Raw genomic sequence first — 17,286 nt, forward strand, 5'->3', positions numbered from 1 at the left:
ATTGCCCGCATTTGGCCCATTTCCCTCTATACCCATCGTACCCATGTAACTATCTAAATGCTTTTTAAAAGACAAAATTGTATCCGCCTCTACTACTACCTTTGGCAGCTTGTTCCAGACACTCACCACCCTCTGTGTGAAAAAATTGCCCCTCGGGACATTTTTGTATCTCTCCCCTCTCATCTCAAACCTATGCCCTCTAGTTTTAGACTCCTCTACCTTTGGGAAAAGATATTGACTATCCAGCTGATCTGTGCCCCTCATTATTTTATAGGCCTCTATAAGATCACCCCTCAGCCTCCTACGCTCCAAAAACAAAGTCGCAGTCTATCCAGCCTCTCCTTATAACTCAATCCATCAAGTCCCGGTAGCATCCGAGTAAATCTTTTCTGCACTCCTTCTAGTTTAATAATATCCTTTCTATAATAGGGTGACCAGAATTGCACACAGTATTCCAAGTGTGGCCTTATCAATGTCTTGTACAACTTCAACAAGGTATTCCAACTCCTGTATTCAATATTCTGACCGATGAAACCAAGCATGCCGAATGCCTTCTTCACCACTCTGTCCACCTGTGACTCCACTTTCAAGGAGCTATGAACCTGTACCCTAGACCTCTTTGTTCTGTAACTCTCCCCAACGCCCCACCATTAACTGAGTTAGTCCTGCCCTGGTTCAATCTATCAAAATGCATCACCTCGCATTTGTCTAAATTAAACTCCATCTGCCATTCGTCAGCCCACTGGCCCAATTGATCAAGATCCCGTTGCAATCGGAGATAACTTTCTTCACTGTCCACTATGCCACCAATCTTAGTGTCACCTGCAAACTTACTAACCATGCCTCCTACATTCTCATCCAACCATTAATATAAATGACAAATAACAGTGGACCCAGCATCGATCCCTGAGGCACACCGCTGGAGTGTTACTGATGTGGTGGTAACTATTTCCTGAAACCTGCAGGTATAAGGAGACTGAGGGAGGGGATTTCCAGCCGCACTCGCCCCAAAACCAGAAAATCCCGCCTGAAGTTAACGGACTTTTCTATGGTCCGCCCCTCGCCCTCTATGATTCCCGTGGCGGGAGGAGCGGGAAAATTCACATCTGAGTGTTGTTTTTGTCATAGGAGAGGCCACTTAAGGTAGTCAATTAAATAATGCTGCACCAGTATAGAATTTAGAACAGTCTAGCACCAACGATTTAAGTATTCGCTCCCTACTTAACATAAAAGTGGGCAAAATTGCCCCTATTAGTGTAATACTCGGGGAAAATGGGAAGCCTCTTAAGAACAGAAATGTACTTTTCAAGCAACTGTGGTAACCTACCTGGGGCGTATTATAAATGCACAAGGAAGTACACCCCATGGGAGACAAGGTCAAGCCATAAAGGAGGCACCGGCTCCAAAAACACAACTGAGTTCAGGTCATTTTTGGGAATGGTGAATTACTATGGGCAGATTTTTTTTTACCATACTGCCTCCTTTGCATGTTCTGCCAAATAAACATCAGCGTTGCTCTTGGAAGACTCCCCAGAAAGAAGCTTCAGTACATTTCAATCCGTCGAAGGAACTGGAAGTGGTGACTTGCGATACCTCTCCATATGACATTGGGGCAGATCTGAAAGGCCAATATACTTTGCCTCAAGAACCCTTTCAGAGGTGATGAATTTTTTTGAATGCTTTGCCAGTCTCAGTGAAGCAAATCAGATACTGGACTAGTCGGGATTCACTTCTGTCCAAAGTGAGACACGAGATACTTACAGGTTGGGCCAATGAGCCAGTTTTTGAACATATTAAATCATTTGTTACCCACAAGATGTCAACATACTCTGAGGAGCAAGAGTAGTCATCCCTGTACCAGTTCCATTCCTGGTCTGCCTGTGACTGATTTCACCCAGGATAGTGACAGGAAAATTACAACTGGCTTTATAGTGCCTAGATTGGGCAAAGGTTAGCTACCCATTCCTGATCATTGGAAATAAGCAAGATTGAGGGCATGTGGGATGACTGACTTACTGGCACACATCACCTGAGCTCAAATGTGAATATTGACCACTTGGGAAAGATAACAGCATTGCCTAAGGAACCACGTACATGGAGAAATCAACATCTTCAAGAGAAAAGGGAAGAGAACAGATAGAAAACTAAATGGGGGAGTAAAATGAAGTGGTTGAAATATTTATGATGGTGCCGCCTGTAGAACACTGAGACTTGCTTGAAGCAGTGTTTCTTTTTAATATCAAGTTACTGATGTCAGTATTCCACAGGTCAGATTACCATCTTTCACTAGCATTGCGGGTAGAGTTGGGGGAGGAGGGAGGGAGGGAGGGAAGAAGGGAGGGAGGAAGGGAAGGGAGGGAAGTGCTTGAGCAGAGGCTTCATTTTGTGCTCACTAATCCATGTAGGCCAAATGGCAACCAACCCTATCTAGAGAAATAGTGGGACATGACAATTGAGATTGGCAAGGGATAATCAGAGGCAGATGTTCCTGTTCCATGTCTATGTGCAATGTGTCTTGGTGAAGATGCATGCACACAAGGCTCAAGTAAGGGCTGAAAGCATGGTATCAAGCCACTCCAAAGTCGAGACTTGCTTGCTCAGAACTGTCACTGGAGAAAATAACAGAAGGCTGGCAGTCTGAGGAATATAACCAGCAAAAAACACTTCAAATAGTAGCAAAAGGAACAAGGGACGGACAAGAAAAATTGTAAAAGATAATCGAGTTAAAATCTTGGGGCTTCATATTTCAATGCTAATATGATTACTACAATGGCCAAACATCAGTTTCTAATATTCCTCTTGTCTGCTAATATAGAAGATTACGCAGTAATATAAAGTAAATATTTTGTATGATTTACTTTCTATCCACTTCATAAAACGTTTACATTTTGCTTAAACTTTTCTATCAAGGTGAACACTGTTAAGCTAATGAAAGGCAATTACAGAGGAGTTAAGCAGTCAGATTATTTAAAGTGGCGTCGGTTGATTATTTAGCAGTAAATGCCTCTCCTTACCTTCAGACATCTTTTGTCCACAGGGATCACCTCCTCCTGCTCTGATCGTTTTGGAAGTGGTTTGCGTTTGCAGATATATCCATACTGCTTTTCACATACATGATCTGCCCAATAGCCAATCTGAAAAACACAAGCAGTAATAATTACCTGAAATGTGATTGCATCTGCATGTACCTAATGCCTGCAGAGGTTCTTTTACAGATGCTATTAGGTTCCAGAAACCTTTCCCACAAATAGCAAACTGCTTAACTGTGAACTTGCAATCATGCACTGAATGTATTGTAAAATACCCATTTTCTTTTAGAAAAATCAACAATGTTATTCTGAGCTGACTATCTGAACTATTCATGTAATACATCGTAACAATGTTCCAAACATTTGATCTGCCACCCATATACATACTTTTTTTGTCATAATATTGTCACTCTTTATGCTGCCACAAAACATTTTTTGCAAACAGTGAGGTATTAACATATTTATGTAGAATATACAAGGCAGGTATTCAGAACTGGAGCTGCAACATCCATTGTTTTGGACAGTAAATGTATTCATGCTTTTTGTTTCCTTGGAAATTGATTTTTAAAACTGTCCCTGACTTTCTTTTCTTATCCATCTTTTCTTAAGAGTTAAAGTTAATGTTGATAGCAGTAGATTGTAGAGTGCCTAGTGTTCTGAGATGGATTCTTCTACCTTGCACTCTAGGTGTGGAACTTGGTTCTTAGATGGACTGTGGACATACTCTGGTATCTGCTTAACACTTGTTTATTGGTACTACATCTAAACAGGTTACAGAGTTGGCATGTTACTCTTAGGCGCCTTTGCCCTCTAGTTTTAGACACCCCTACCTTTGGGAAAAGATGTTGACCACCTACCTTATCTATACCCCTCATTATTTTATAGATCCCTATAAACTCACCCCTAAGCCTCCTATGCTCCAAGGAAATAAGTCCCAGTCTATCCAGCCTCTCCTTATAACTCAAACCATCAAGTCCCGGTAGCATCCTAGTAAATCTTCTCTGCACTCTTTCTAGTTTAATAATATCCTTTCTATAATAGGGTGACCAGAACTTTACACAATATTTCAAGTGTGGCCTTACTAATGTCTTGTACAACTTCAACAAGACATCCCAACTCCTGTATTTAATGTTCTGACCGTTGAAACCAAGCATGTCGAATGCCTTTTTCATCACCCTGTCCTCTTGTACCTCCATTTTCGAGGTGCTATGAACCTGGATCCCTAGATCTCTTTGTTCTATAACCCTCCACAATGCCCTACCATTAACTGAGTAAGCCCTGCCCTGGTTCGAACATACTATCCAAGCCTTAACTCCCAAAACATTAAATATCATTCTGGAGGATCTTGTGTAAGGAAATGTCCCTGCTGTCTGCATTATAGTGTAAAAACGATTTTAAAATTCTGAACTGCAGGATATTGTAATGGATAATACAATATTCAGAAAAGGAAAATCCAGGCATTGGATATTTGTTTACTTTACTGCAGACATTCTAGATCTCGCCTTTCAGATAAGAAGGTAACCTTGGATTCTGAATGCCTGTGTCAATGACTAAAACATCTCTTGAGCCTGTACAAAGAGAGGGGAGTTCATCCCAATGTTCCAACAACATTCAGCCCAGTTTCACACGCAGGAGGTTTATTAATAGTGAGAGTTTATGGTGATAGAATGCTTAAACACCGGAGACCATTTGGCCCTTTGTGACTGTGCTAGCTCTTTGAGAGAGCCATCTAATTAACCCCACTCCCCCAGGTTGTCCCGATATAATCTGCTTTCATCACATTCTCAGTTAGTGCATTCTGGGTCATAACAACTTGCGACATAATTAAAATTCTCCTCACCACCTCTGGGTTTTATTTTGTCACTTCTCCACTTCAATTTAGTAACTTAGATCACATGATTTTAAAATTATTTACAAATATATTTACTATTTATCCCTTTTGCCCTCATAATTTTGGCAATCACCACCCCCTCTCTACCCCTCGACATCCAGCCACTAATTATTTGTTTTAAATACTAAAACAGTTTCAGATGAGTTTTGGGCCCACTTGCTCCATCCCTCGGTTGGCTATAAGACTTCTTTTACAACTTGGATCCTTTAAGTTACATTTCTTTCTGAAATTGGGCTGTCTCCTCTTGCGTACAGCTCCATCTCCTGTTGTAAATATGTATCTACATATTCTTAGATAAATAATATAGATTGAGATTATATATTTGAGAATATATTTCAATCCTTTTCCTCCTTTAACACATCCCATGTTGGCTTCCAGTCACATTCCCATGAGACCCTTCTATTAATTGGGATAGTCAAAGTGTGAAAGGCTTAGAAGGGCTGGGATTCTTAAAGTGCACCCAGGAGAGTGTCTTGAGCCAGCGCATAGAAAGTCCTACAAGAGAGAATCGTATAAGAAGAAACAAGGAAGCCCTATAGTGCAGAAGAGGCCATTTGGCCCATCGAGTCTGCACCGACTCTCTGACAGAGTATCTTACCCAAGCCCTCTCCCCCACCCTATCGCTGTAATCCCATACATTTACTGTAGCTATTCCCTGACCTACACATGTTGGGACACTAAGGAGCAATTTAGCATGGCCAATCCACCTAACTTGCACATCTTTGGACTCTGAGGAGGGGGTAGTACTGGACCTAATTTTGGGAAATAAAGCCAGGCAGATGGTAAAAGTATCTGATAGTGACCAAAACGCAGTAAAATTTAAGCTAGTTATGGAAAAGGACAAAGGTGGACCAGAAATAAAAGTTCTGAATTGTGGGTAGACCGATTTTAATATTATAAGACAGGATCTTGCTAAAGTAGATTGGGAGCAGTTATTTATAGGAAAATACACATCAGAAAAGCGGGAATCATTCAAAAAGAAAATAGACAGAATATAGGGCCAATATGATCTTAGAATGATCTTAGAATCCCTACAGCACAGAAATAGGCCATTCGGCCCATCGAGTCTGCACCGACCACAATCCCACCCAGGCCCTACCCCCACATATTTACCCACTAATCCCTCTAACCTACGCATCCCAGGATACTAAGGGCAATTTTAGCTTGGCCAATCAACCTAACCCGCACATCTTTGGACTGTGGGAGGAAACCAGAGCACCCGGAGGAAACCCACGCAGACACGAGGAGAATGTGCAAACTCCACACAGACAGTGACCCAAGCCGGGAATCGAACCCAGGTCCCTGGAGCTGTGAAGCAGCAGTGCTAACCACTGTGCTACCGTGGCGCCCCTTGTAAAGATAAAGGGTGGGACCAATAAGTCCAGAGAAGCCTAGATGTCAAGAGATAGACAGGATTGGATATGGAAAATAAAGACACTTTTGGCAGATACAGATACTTCAAAACAGTGGAAGTCCAAGAGGAGTATGGAAAGTGCAGGGGGGTACTTAAAAAGAAATTAAGAGAGTAAAGAGGGAGCATGGCTTTGTCAGGGGGAGATCAGGGGCGGAATTCTCCGGCCATTTACACCAGCTAGTCCCGCTGCAGTGATTGGAGACTTGGTTGAGTGCCAAATTCTCTGTCTTCTTCATTGGCAGCAGTGGCGGGCATGAATAGCATGGAGAATTCAGCCAAGTGTGAAGGTGCCCCCAGTCAGTCAGAAAGGGTGAGACCATGGAGGGAATTCCATCCATGCGATTTCATGCTCTACCCCCATCTCAAAACGCACTGGGGGGAGGTGGGGTGGGGGAGGGTGGGGGGAGTGTAAAATTAAGGCCATGGACTTCAAGGAGATTTGATTGAGTTCTTTGAACCAATAAAAGGATTCAATTGAGGGTACGCTACTTGAATTAGATAGGATAAGGAGGACGAGGAGATATAAGCATATAAACAAGGCTCGATGTCAGGAAGTTTATTTTTAAGGGAGCTTCCAACCTAAAAAGGAAAGAGCCAGATTTTCACGGAGTTGGAATGACTCCAGAAAAAAAGGTAGGATTCTCTGCGTCCATTCCTGGTGCCAACAATTTTTGCCAGTGCAGGATAAGGGTGTAGGTAGTAAAATTACATACTGCATTCCTGACCCTGGCCATTTCCATTGTGAGGGTAGACATCTCTTAGATCCCCACAATGTCTGTAGAGTGTGGCCAGTTTCCCTGTGACTCATGGTTCACATCACCACAGCGGGATCGTGACCAATAATCTAAATTCCGAAAGCTTTTGGAAGATAAGTCAAAGAGGCCTTACCAATGCATTATCCATGTACCCCCAATACTTTTCATGCTAACTCAATGCCAATTCATGCCCCTTCCATGTCCCTTTACTGAGTATGAACTGTGTACATAGCTAATACTATGTTATATAATAACAATGTCAAGTGTAAAACTGCTGAGAAAAAAATCAGAAATATTCTTTGAAAAAAGCTGCTGTTCATAAAACCCCATATAAGTGTCATTCAGACAAACCATTGAAGTATCAATAACAGGGACTTCAAACTCTTATCAATTCTTAATCTTATCCAAATAAGCATTGATACATTGACAAAAGAGATCACAGAATGAGCAATGTATTATAACCACTTAAAGATGAGCATAGAATCACTTGTCAAAACAGATTCCCTGCTAAGCTAATGCTTCTATTGGTCTGGGTTGTCAGCCAAGTATGAATAATGAGGATGGGGGAAACTCAGAGGTTAGTCATGAGTTGACACGGAGGGTGGAATTTTCCTGTCCTGCCCGCCATGGGAATCATAGCAGGCGGGACACGGACCATGCAAAGGTCTATTGATCTCGGGCGGGAATTTCCAGTCTTGGGGCCGAACGCAGACGGAAAATTCCACCTGGAGTGTTTGAGAGACCATGGAGTGTGGAAGGAGGGCATCAGTTGGCATTGAGTTGGCATGGAATTTATGAGGGGCCAAGTTGAGTGGATAGGGGGAATGAGGTGGCTTGTGGCCAACATAAAGATATATAGAAAGTATTCTCATGGAATTTGTTTGATCACCAGAGGTGTCTTAAATTTCTTAAATTTCTCTGCATCTTTCACTCTCTTTTAGATTTTCCAAAGATGTTTCTGTGGCAGGTTGACAGAAACACCCATAGGATGGGGTTGGGGCATTGGCAGAGGGTAATGAATTCAAGTAAAATATCTTCAAATAAGAACAAGGGCATGGATTTTCAGTTGCCTTTGGGGGCTAAAACAGGAGAACATGTGCTTTAAAAAGAGTGTTCCCAGTTTGTGTGTCAATCCCCCAGTGCCTCCAGGACGTGCTCAAATGTACAAAGTGAGGTGGGGGGGTTGGGGGGGGGGGCGGGGGCGGGGGGGAGTGGAGTCAGGAACCCACTTGCCTCCAATTAATAACCTGTTTAGCTCAGAGAATTCTGTCCAGGATTTTTGCACCCTGTTCGCAAATGGACTCCATTTTCCTTTCAGAGTGGGGGCCAGGGTTGGAGGCCAGTGGGAGTACTGGCCCTTATCTCGTTACCCAGGAATTGGAAGGAACTTAACACTACTGACACTCTGATATTTTCAAGTAGATTAATTTATGAAGTGGATCAGGTAGAACTCCGAGGGCAATTTAGGGTCTTTGTATCCTAGACCAGGTCCATTGGTTTTAATCGGAGCTTCCAACTGACCGAGAAGATAATCCAAGCCACTTGAATTGAAAAACAATCATTACTAATTGAACCACCAGAGTCCCAGTCAAAGCGGATGGCATAGAATCATAGAATCCCTACAGTGCAGAAAGAGGCCATTCAACCCATCGAACCTGCACTGACAACAATCCCACCCAGGCCCTATCCCCGTAACCCCACGTATTTACCCTGCTAGTCCCCCTGACACTAAGGGGCAATTTAACATAGTCAATCCACCTAACCTGCACATCTTTGGACTTCATGTAACTGTTCAGTCAGTTTTTTAAAAATCCAAGTTTAATATCAACTTATCAATATTTGGGAAATTACTTCTTCCTTTGCCCCAATCTTGGCACTGTACAATGGATCTTAGCCCTTTACCTCAGTTTTTTTTTAAAGAGTCCTATTCATAATTACACATCAGCACATGTAAAGATGCCCTTGTCATCATTTGCAAAATGAATAGATTTAGTTATAACCTTGGTCTTCATCACAACACAGTCCTCTCGCTTGTTATCAAAGTGACTTGGTTCATTATGCAGCCAGGCAGTAAACGTCACTGGGGATCCATCTGTCCATTCGAACAGCATCTGCATCTTAAGGTCATTCATTCCAAGCCACAGCTCATCAGTGGATACTGCAATAAATACAAAAACAATATGTTTTTAACTGAGATTAGGATATTCCTCTACCCAGTACCTATAGAACTGGCATCCCCTTGTACATAGGAGGAGCATAGTTGCGATACAACAGGTCTCCTTCCGAACTGGCCTGCCTGGGACTATCCTGGGGCTACGCAGGTGCCTGGGTGCCGAGGTAAGATGCTCTTTCAGAGAGTCATTACAGAAGTCACACTGAGATGGGGGAATATATTACAAGTGGCTAACTCTAAAGGGCATTTCAATTTGATAAAGAACTGATTGAGCTTTGAACTGTAATATGTTTACTTCCATTAACTTTCCCAACATTGACTGGGACAGCCATAGTATTAGGGGCTTGGATGGAGAGAAATTTGTTGAGTGTATTCAGGAGGAATTTCTCATTCAGTATGTGGATGACCCGACTAGAGGGGTGGCAAAACTTGATCTCCTCTTGGGAAATAAGGAAGGGCAGGTGACAGAAGTATTAGCGAGGCATCACTTTGGGGCCAGGGACCATAATTCCATTAGTTTTAAGAAAGCTCTGGAGAATGATAGATCTGGCCCAAAAGTTAAAATTCTAACTTGGGGCAAGGCCAATTTTGATGGTATTAGATAGGAGCTTTCAAAAGTTGATTGGGGGAGTCAGTTGGCAGGCAAAGGGATATCTGGTAAGTGCAAGGCTTTCAAAAGTGTGTTAACCAGGTTTAAGGGTAAGCATATTCCTTTTCGACTGAAGGGCAAGCTGGTAGAAGTAGGGAACCCTGGATGACTCGGGATATTGAGGCCCTGGTTAAGAAGAAGGAGGCATATGACATGCATAGGCAGCTGGGATCAAGTGGATGCCTTGAAGAGTATAGACAGTGTCGGAATAGAGTTAAGAGAGAAATCAGGAAGGCAAAAAGGGGACACGTGATTACCTTGGCAGATAAGGTAAGGAGAGTCCAAAAAGCTTCTACAAATGCATTAAGGGCAAAAGAATAACTAGGAAGAGAGTAGGACCACTTAAGGATCAACAAAGTCATCTATGTGTGGATCCACAATAGATTGGAGAGATCCTAAATGCATATTTCTCATCAGTATTTACTGTTGAGAAAGCCATGGAAGTTAGGGAACTTGAGGAATTAAATAGTGATGTCTTGAGGAGTGTACATATTACAGAGAAGGCGGTGCCTGAAGTCTTGAACTGCATCAAGGTAGGTAAGACCCCGGGACCTGATGAAGTGTATCCCAGAACGTTGTGGGAGGCTAAAGAGGAAATTGTGGGTCCCCTAGCAGAGATATTTAAATCATCGACAGCCACAGGGGAGGTGCCTGAAGATTAGAGGGTGGAAAATGTTGTGCCTTTGTTTAAGAAGGGCTGCAGGGAAAAGCATGGGAACTAAAGGCCGGTGAGCCTAACATCTGTAGTGGGTAAGTTGTTCGAAGGTATTCTGAGCAACAGGATCTACAGGCATTTAGAGAGGCAAGGACTGATGAGGGACAGTCATTATGGCTTTGTGAGTGGAAAATCATGTCTCATGAATTTGATTGAGTTTTTTGAAGGGGTAACCAAGAAGGTAGATGAGGGCAGTGCAGTCGACATTGTCTACATGGACTTTAGCAAGGCCTTTGACAAGATAGGTTGTTGTATAAGGTTAAATCTCACAGGACCCAGGGCGAGGTACCCAATTGAATACAAAATTGGTTTGACGACAGAAGACAGAGGGTGGTTGTAGAGGGTTGTTTTTCAAACTGGAGGCCTGTGACCAGCGGTGTGCCTCAGGGATCAGTGTTGGGTCCACTGTTATTTGTCATTTATATTAATGATTTGGATGAGAATTTAGGAGGCATTGTTAGTAAGTTTGCAGGTGACACCAAGATTGGTGGCATAGTGGACAGTGAAGAAGGTTATCCAGGATTGCAACAGGATCAATTAGGCCAGTGGGCTGATGAATGGCAGATGGAGTTTAATTTAGATAAAAGCAAGGTGATGCATTTTGGTAGGTCGAACCAGGGCAGGGCTTACTCAGTTAATGGTAGAGCGTTGGGGAGAGTTATAGAACAAAGAAAGCTAGAAGTACAGGTTCAAAACTCCTTGAAAATGGAGTCACAGGCGGACAGAGTGATGAAGAAGGCATTTGGCATGCTTGCTTTCATCGGTCAGAACATTGAATACAGGAGTTGGGACATCTTGTTGAAGTTGTACAAGACATTGGTAAGGCCACACTTGGAATACTGTGTACAATTCTGGTCACCCTATTCTAGAAAGGATATTATTAAACTAGAAAGAGTGCAGAAAAGATTTACTCGGGTGCTACCGGGACTTGATGGTTTGAGTTATAAGGAGAGGCTGGATAGACTGGGACTTTTTTGCCTGGAGCGTAGGAGGCTGAGGGGTGATCTTATAGAGGTCTATAAAATAATGAGGGGCATCGATCAGCTAGATAGTCAACACCTTTTCCCAAAGGTAGAAGAGTCTAAAACTAGAGGGCATAGGTTTGAGGTGAGAGGAGAGAGATACAAAAGGGTCCAGAGGGGCAATTTTTCCACACAGAGGGTGGTGAGTTCTAGAACGAGCTGCCAGAGGTAGTAGTAGTGATGGGTGTTTAGCATTTAGACAGTTGCATGGGTAAGATGGATATAGAGGGATACGGACCAAACGCGGGCACTTGGGAATAACTGAAGGTTTCAGGCATTTGTTGTCCCAATGCAAAACCCCACTCCCCCTCCCCCACTGGGCCATCTGTCACTTATTCTTTAGTTTTACTGTCACTGAGCACTGCCCTTTGTTCTCCCATTAACACATTCTGATATCTTGCCTTTATACAGCTATTAGCCCCTTCCCCTGCCATTAGTACTTCCTCTGTCTCATAACCTATGCATCTTTGTCACAATCTCTCCTAGCTCTTACCAATCACTGACCTTCTACTCTGCTCCAAGTGTTCCTTCCTCCTTAGACAGTATATAATCTGTCACATTTCTCCGTTGCTTTAGCTCTGAAGAAAAGTCAGAGAGAGACCCAAAACGGTGACTATCTGATCAGATGCTGTCAGGCCAGCTGCCAGAACTGCTGAGTTTTTCCAGCACTTTCTGTCTTTGTTTCAGATTCCACCTTCTGCCGTGTTTTCTGTTTATTTTAGCAACAACAGATGGCTGCTGAATAACTACAATCACTTGATCGGACACTCTAACCATCAGCTCAATACTTGCACTGTGAGCAGCATGTGGGGAGTCACCAGGCATGAATGGGTTGCAGCCAGGTCAGGGGGAAAGGGTAATACGTGTATCAGTTCACGTGAGAACCAGGTGGCAGGCGTGTTCTGCTGCAGAGGATTCAGATGAGGATTTTGATGAAGCAATGGGGGGGAATTTGCCCATCCCACCAACCATGGGAATTGTAGCAAATGGGTGGGGGGGGGGTGCGGGGGGACCATGCAAAGGTCCATTGACCTCGGGCGGGATTTTCCAGTTTTGGGGGAAGCGTGGCCAGAAAATCCCACCCAATGTATAGGAGCAGACTTGATGGGCATGCACACAGGAATGCTTAGTGCATTGACAGGCCTGCCTCTTGCCAGTGTCAATGTGCCTGGACAATTTGGCACAGTGTTTTGTACCGAGGTTGGAGCCCACCCTTTCCTACCTGGAAAAGGTAACCAACTCCATGACCCATTTGTTCCTACTTTGTTTCTGTCTTTTAATCAATCTCCTACCTGTGCTAATAAATTACTCACAACCCTATGAGCTCTTACCTTGTGCAAAAACCTTTAATGTGGCACCTTATCAAATACCTTATGAAAATCCAAATGTACTACATCCACATGTTGTTTTATTTTGTTTTAGTATTTTGTCCTTGATTTTGATTCTGCTTTAAATTCTATCAGGACAAGTAACAGCAGATTGAATGGTGGCCGCTTAACCCGCTGAATCATTGTTCCTCATGCAGCTGGAGACAAGAATGGCAACATGACTTCTGGAAGATTCTCATCAATAAAAGAACATAAGCCACAGGCCATGTGGTTCCTTGACCTGCTGAACTTTAACATGAACTGCACTTTCCCACCTTATCTCCAGCACAGACTAAAACGAGCAGTTAATTATGATTCCTCTCAAATAATAATTTGTTGTAGAAACAAAGGCAGCATTATAACATTTCGTACTCACAATATCCAAGCTGTGTAATGATAAAGCTGTGTTCTTCAATGTTGTGAATGCTAACCAAATCTCCTTCCTCCTTTCGACAAGCTGCCAAAGACTGTTGCCACGTTTTGAGATCCCGATGCAGAATATAGCAATAACCTGCATATGATTGCCATCCCTCTGGGCAATAAATGGGTTCATCGACAACTGAAAGACAGATTCAAATTCAATTTGTTTTAATAGTATTCATGTCCACCACATCATAGAACTTCACAGGCTAGTGAAATACTATCCATTGAATCCAGAAACCTGTCAGACACTTACAGTGCTGAGTTTTTACATTGGGTTGTATGAATATGTTATCAGCTTACTTGGTCTTTGGGGTATGTTTATTATCCCTAAGCCACTCCAAAAATTAAGCACAGATCCACACTAATGGTTAAAAGGTGTAGGTATGGAAATGATCCAAAAACAACCTTCAAGGATGTTGTTGCCAGTGCAGTTGCCTGGAGACTAATGGCTGAACAAAGAATACCATGAGGGAGAGAGAGAGAGAGAGAGATCTTCCAATAATTCAGTGAGTTTAAAAGTAAGTATCAGGTTCAACACAGAGTCTATACTACATTAGTTAATCTTGGCTTGGAAGGTGTTGTGGGCATAGCTATTGGCCACAACAGCCCTAGATTACTGTAGTGATTATCCCTTTAAGGGCAGAGTAAGGTTCACATGGCCTGGATGACCAATTGGGATTCAGAATGTGAAATCACCCCACATTGAGAGAGGCTCCCAGGCAGCGACATTTTGGGAGCCAGCTACAGCCATGTGGCTTCTGTATAACTCTTATTAATAAATAACTACCTTTAGTGTTCACTAATGAGTCTATGAAAGTGCATCTTTACAGTTATGGAGGGAAGTCTTTGGCTTGGCTACCTACATCTGAACTCTACCCACTGTGGGAACTATGTATATTCAGGCAGTGGATGCTGGAATAGATTGCTCTTTGCTGAGTCACTGTGAAGGACCTCAAGAATAATTGCCGCCTGGGTGAAGAGTCAATTTTTTCACAATGAAGGGAAGGGATGGGAAAATAAAGAGGAAAAAGAAAATAAGGACATAAATGTACAGAGAAACATGTTGATTCTCTGAGCACAAATATTATCAGACTGCAACAGGACTATGCACTTGAGCAATGAAAGACCAGGAGGTATATATTTCATCTTTACCTTGGTTAAAGTGGATAATTGGCCAGTTATAGATATGTTGGAAAACAGCCTTTACATTCCTTCCCCTACACCCTGATAAAAATCAAGCTTTACTGTACATTTCCTTGCAATCTTCAAACTTCATATTCAGCAGATTCAGCTCTATTTTAGAAGTGCTAATTAACACCAAAATAGTTACTTTCACTGGGAGACTATTCTGCTTGTCCACTATCATGTGGGAAAGGAAGTTTCTTCTAATCTTTCTTTCCGCTTCCCTGTGAACTTTGTACTTGTGTTTTCCACTTGAAAGGTTTGCAAATGTTTCTGTGTGGGGTACGGCTGGAATGTTGACATACACCTGTGGACCTTTTTTGCCAAGATGAACATATTCACAAAATTCCACCCCCTGCCCCACGATCTCCTGCACTTGCTGATAAACTTCTGGGACCCCCCACACATCAACCCTGGGACCCTCCCACACATCAACCCCCGTCGCAAGTACTAACTTCTAAAGACGCTATTAACTCCAAAGAAAAATTCTACTATCGAATAAAAAATAATAATTATTATTCAATTACAAAAATAAAGACTTGTATTTATCTAACATCCCAATACCCTTTTAAATATTTCATAGGGGCTCAAAGAAATTCAATAAACAAACAGGAAAACAAACAAATGCCAATAACTGGCAGGTCAGCTCTGGTTATTTTTCAGACTAAGGTCTGGGGACTCAATTTGAAAATCTACACTCCAGTCCCACAACCTTTCCTCAAGTTAAATCGCTTCCTTGCAATAACCTTATCTGTTTGTTTTAATTGAAGATTTACCTAATTTCCCCTGCATTTACTTTGTGATAAACATGAATCATGTTTGCTTGAGTATTTCTTCTATGAATCCTTTCTAAATGGATATCTATCTATATCCATTTTGAGCTAATGACCAAAACTACAGGCCGGATTACAGTATTGGTCTCAACATGAATCATCAGACATTAAACCAAGGCCACATCTACTCTCTTAAGTGGGCATACAAAGATTTCAGGACACTATTTTGAAGAAGATCAGGAGAGTTCTCCTCAGGTTTCTGGCTAATATTTATCTCTCAACTGACATCACTAAAAAAAGCACATTATCTGGTCATTATTACTTCACCATTTGTGGAATCTTGCTGTGCACAAGTTGGCTGTTGTATTTACCACATCACAACAGTGACAGTGCTTCAAAAAGTGCATCATTTGTTGTATTTTTGTTTATTTTGTTTGATTATACCTCTGTGGATCACCTTGCAATGTTTTATTGCATTAAAAGAGCAATATAAATGCAAGTTGTTGTAAAGTACTTTGGGATATCTTAGGATCATAAAAGGCACCACATAAATTTGAGTTTTCTTTTTCTGTTCTTTCTTTTTTTCTATATTTTGTCCTCGACTTCTTGTAATTTGTAGTCTAATGCCCTCCAAATATTTGCTTGCCTTGCGCCAACTGTGCTTTCACCATGTAATTGACAGACTTTCTCAACTCCTTTTCTTTGCCTTCTCCCAATTTGTTTTTGTTACTTTAATTATTTTAGTTGCTTTTCTTGTGCTGTTGCTTATTGGTCTGGCATCTTTTGTTTAGCTTGCATAAATGATCTCTCCGAGCCATTGCAATGGCATCACTCTTGTGATCCTTGTTGAATGTACACACACCATTCACACTGTAATGCTGAAAATAAAACCCTATCAAATGGGCATAGGGCTATTGAATTCCTAGGCTGGAGAGTTTTCTCGGGGAATCATTTGTAATATGTTACTAGAAGTTTCTATATCTTGCGTTTATATGAGAAGCAGAAATATGTCGATGAAGAGAAAACACATGTGGCCAGTTCAGGAGTCATAGAATCATAGAATCCCAACAGTGCAGAAGGAGGCAATTCAGCCCATCAAGTCTGCACCAACTCTGCAACAGAGCATCTTGCCCAGGCCCAGGCCCTGCCCTATCACTGTCTGCTTGGAGTCTGCACGTTCTCTCCGTGTCTGCATGGGTTTCCTCTGGGTGCTCCAGTTTTCTCCCACAGACTGAAAGACGTGCTGGTTAGGTGCATTGGCCATGCTAAATTCTCCCTCAGTGTACCCGAACAGACACCGGAGTGTGGTGACTAGGGGATTTTCACAGTAACTTCATTGCAATGTAAGCCTACTTGTGACACTAATAAATAAACTTTTATCCCCATAATCCCATGCATTTACTCCACTAATCCCTTAACCTACACATCTTAAGTTGTAGACACCGGGAGAATGTGTAAGCTCCACATGGACAGTCACCCCAGGATGGAATTGAGCCCGGGTCCCTGGCACTGTGAAGCAGCAGTGCTTGCCACCATGCCACTCGCATATCTATCATAACGCTTTGGATGTGATTCAATAAAGGTATGAATGACAGTCAGGGTTCTCCAAAATGTTTGCGCTTACTTTGTAGTCAGCATTGTGGAATCTTTGCTTTCTATTATCCAGCATCCTTTGATCCCACTTTGGAAGGAGTAACAGGAACATAGAGTACTGGGCTAATGGAAAGATACTTGGTAGTGTCGATGAACAGAGGGATCTGGGTGTCCGTGTGCATAGACCCCTGAAAGTTGGCACCCAGGTTGATAGGGTTGTTAAGAAGGTGTACGGTGTGTTAGCTTTTATTGGTCGAGGGATTGAGTTTCGGAGCCATGAGGTCATGCTGCAACTGTACA

At 42.4% G+C, this 17,286-nt stretch overlaps 1 protein-coding gene across 1 annotated transcript in view; it reads right to left on the minus strand.

Annotated features, from left to right (window-relative positions):
- Positions 1–17,286, minus strand: part of mrc1a (mannose receptor, C type 1a) — a 164,133-nt gene that overhangs the window by 78,576 nt on the left and 68,271 nt on the right. Inside the window, exons 7-9 of the mRNA XM_078234598.1 lie at positions 13,392–13,574; positions 9,090–9,247; positions 3,015–3,134 (exon numbers count right to left, since the gene is read on the minus strand). Of these exons, the coding sequence (XP_078090724.1) occupies positions 3,015–3,134; positions 9,090–9,247; positions 13,392–13,574 (461 nt within the window). The remainder of the gene's footprint in view (positions 1–3,014; positions 3,135–9,089; positions 9,248–13,391; positions 13,575–17,286) is intronic.

Source organism: Mustelus asterias, chromosome 2 (genome assembly GCF_964213995.1).
Source record: "Mustelus asterias chromosome 2, sMusAst1.hap1.1, whole genome shotgun sequence".
NCBI classification, from domain to species: domain Eukaryota; kingdom Metazoa; phylum Chordata; class Chondrichthyes; order Carcharhiniformes; family Triakidae; genus Mustelus; species Mustelus asterias.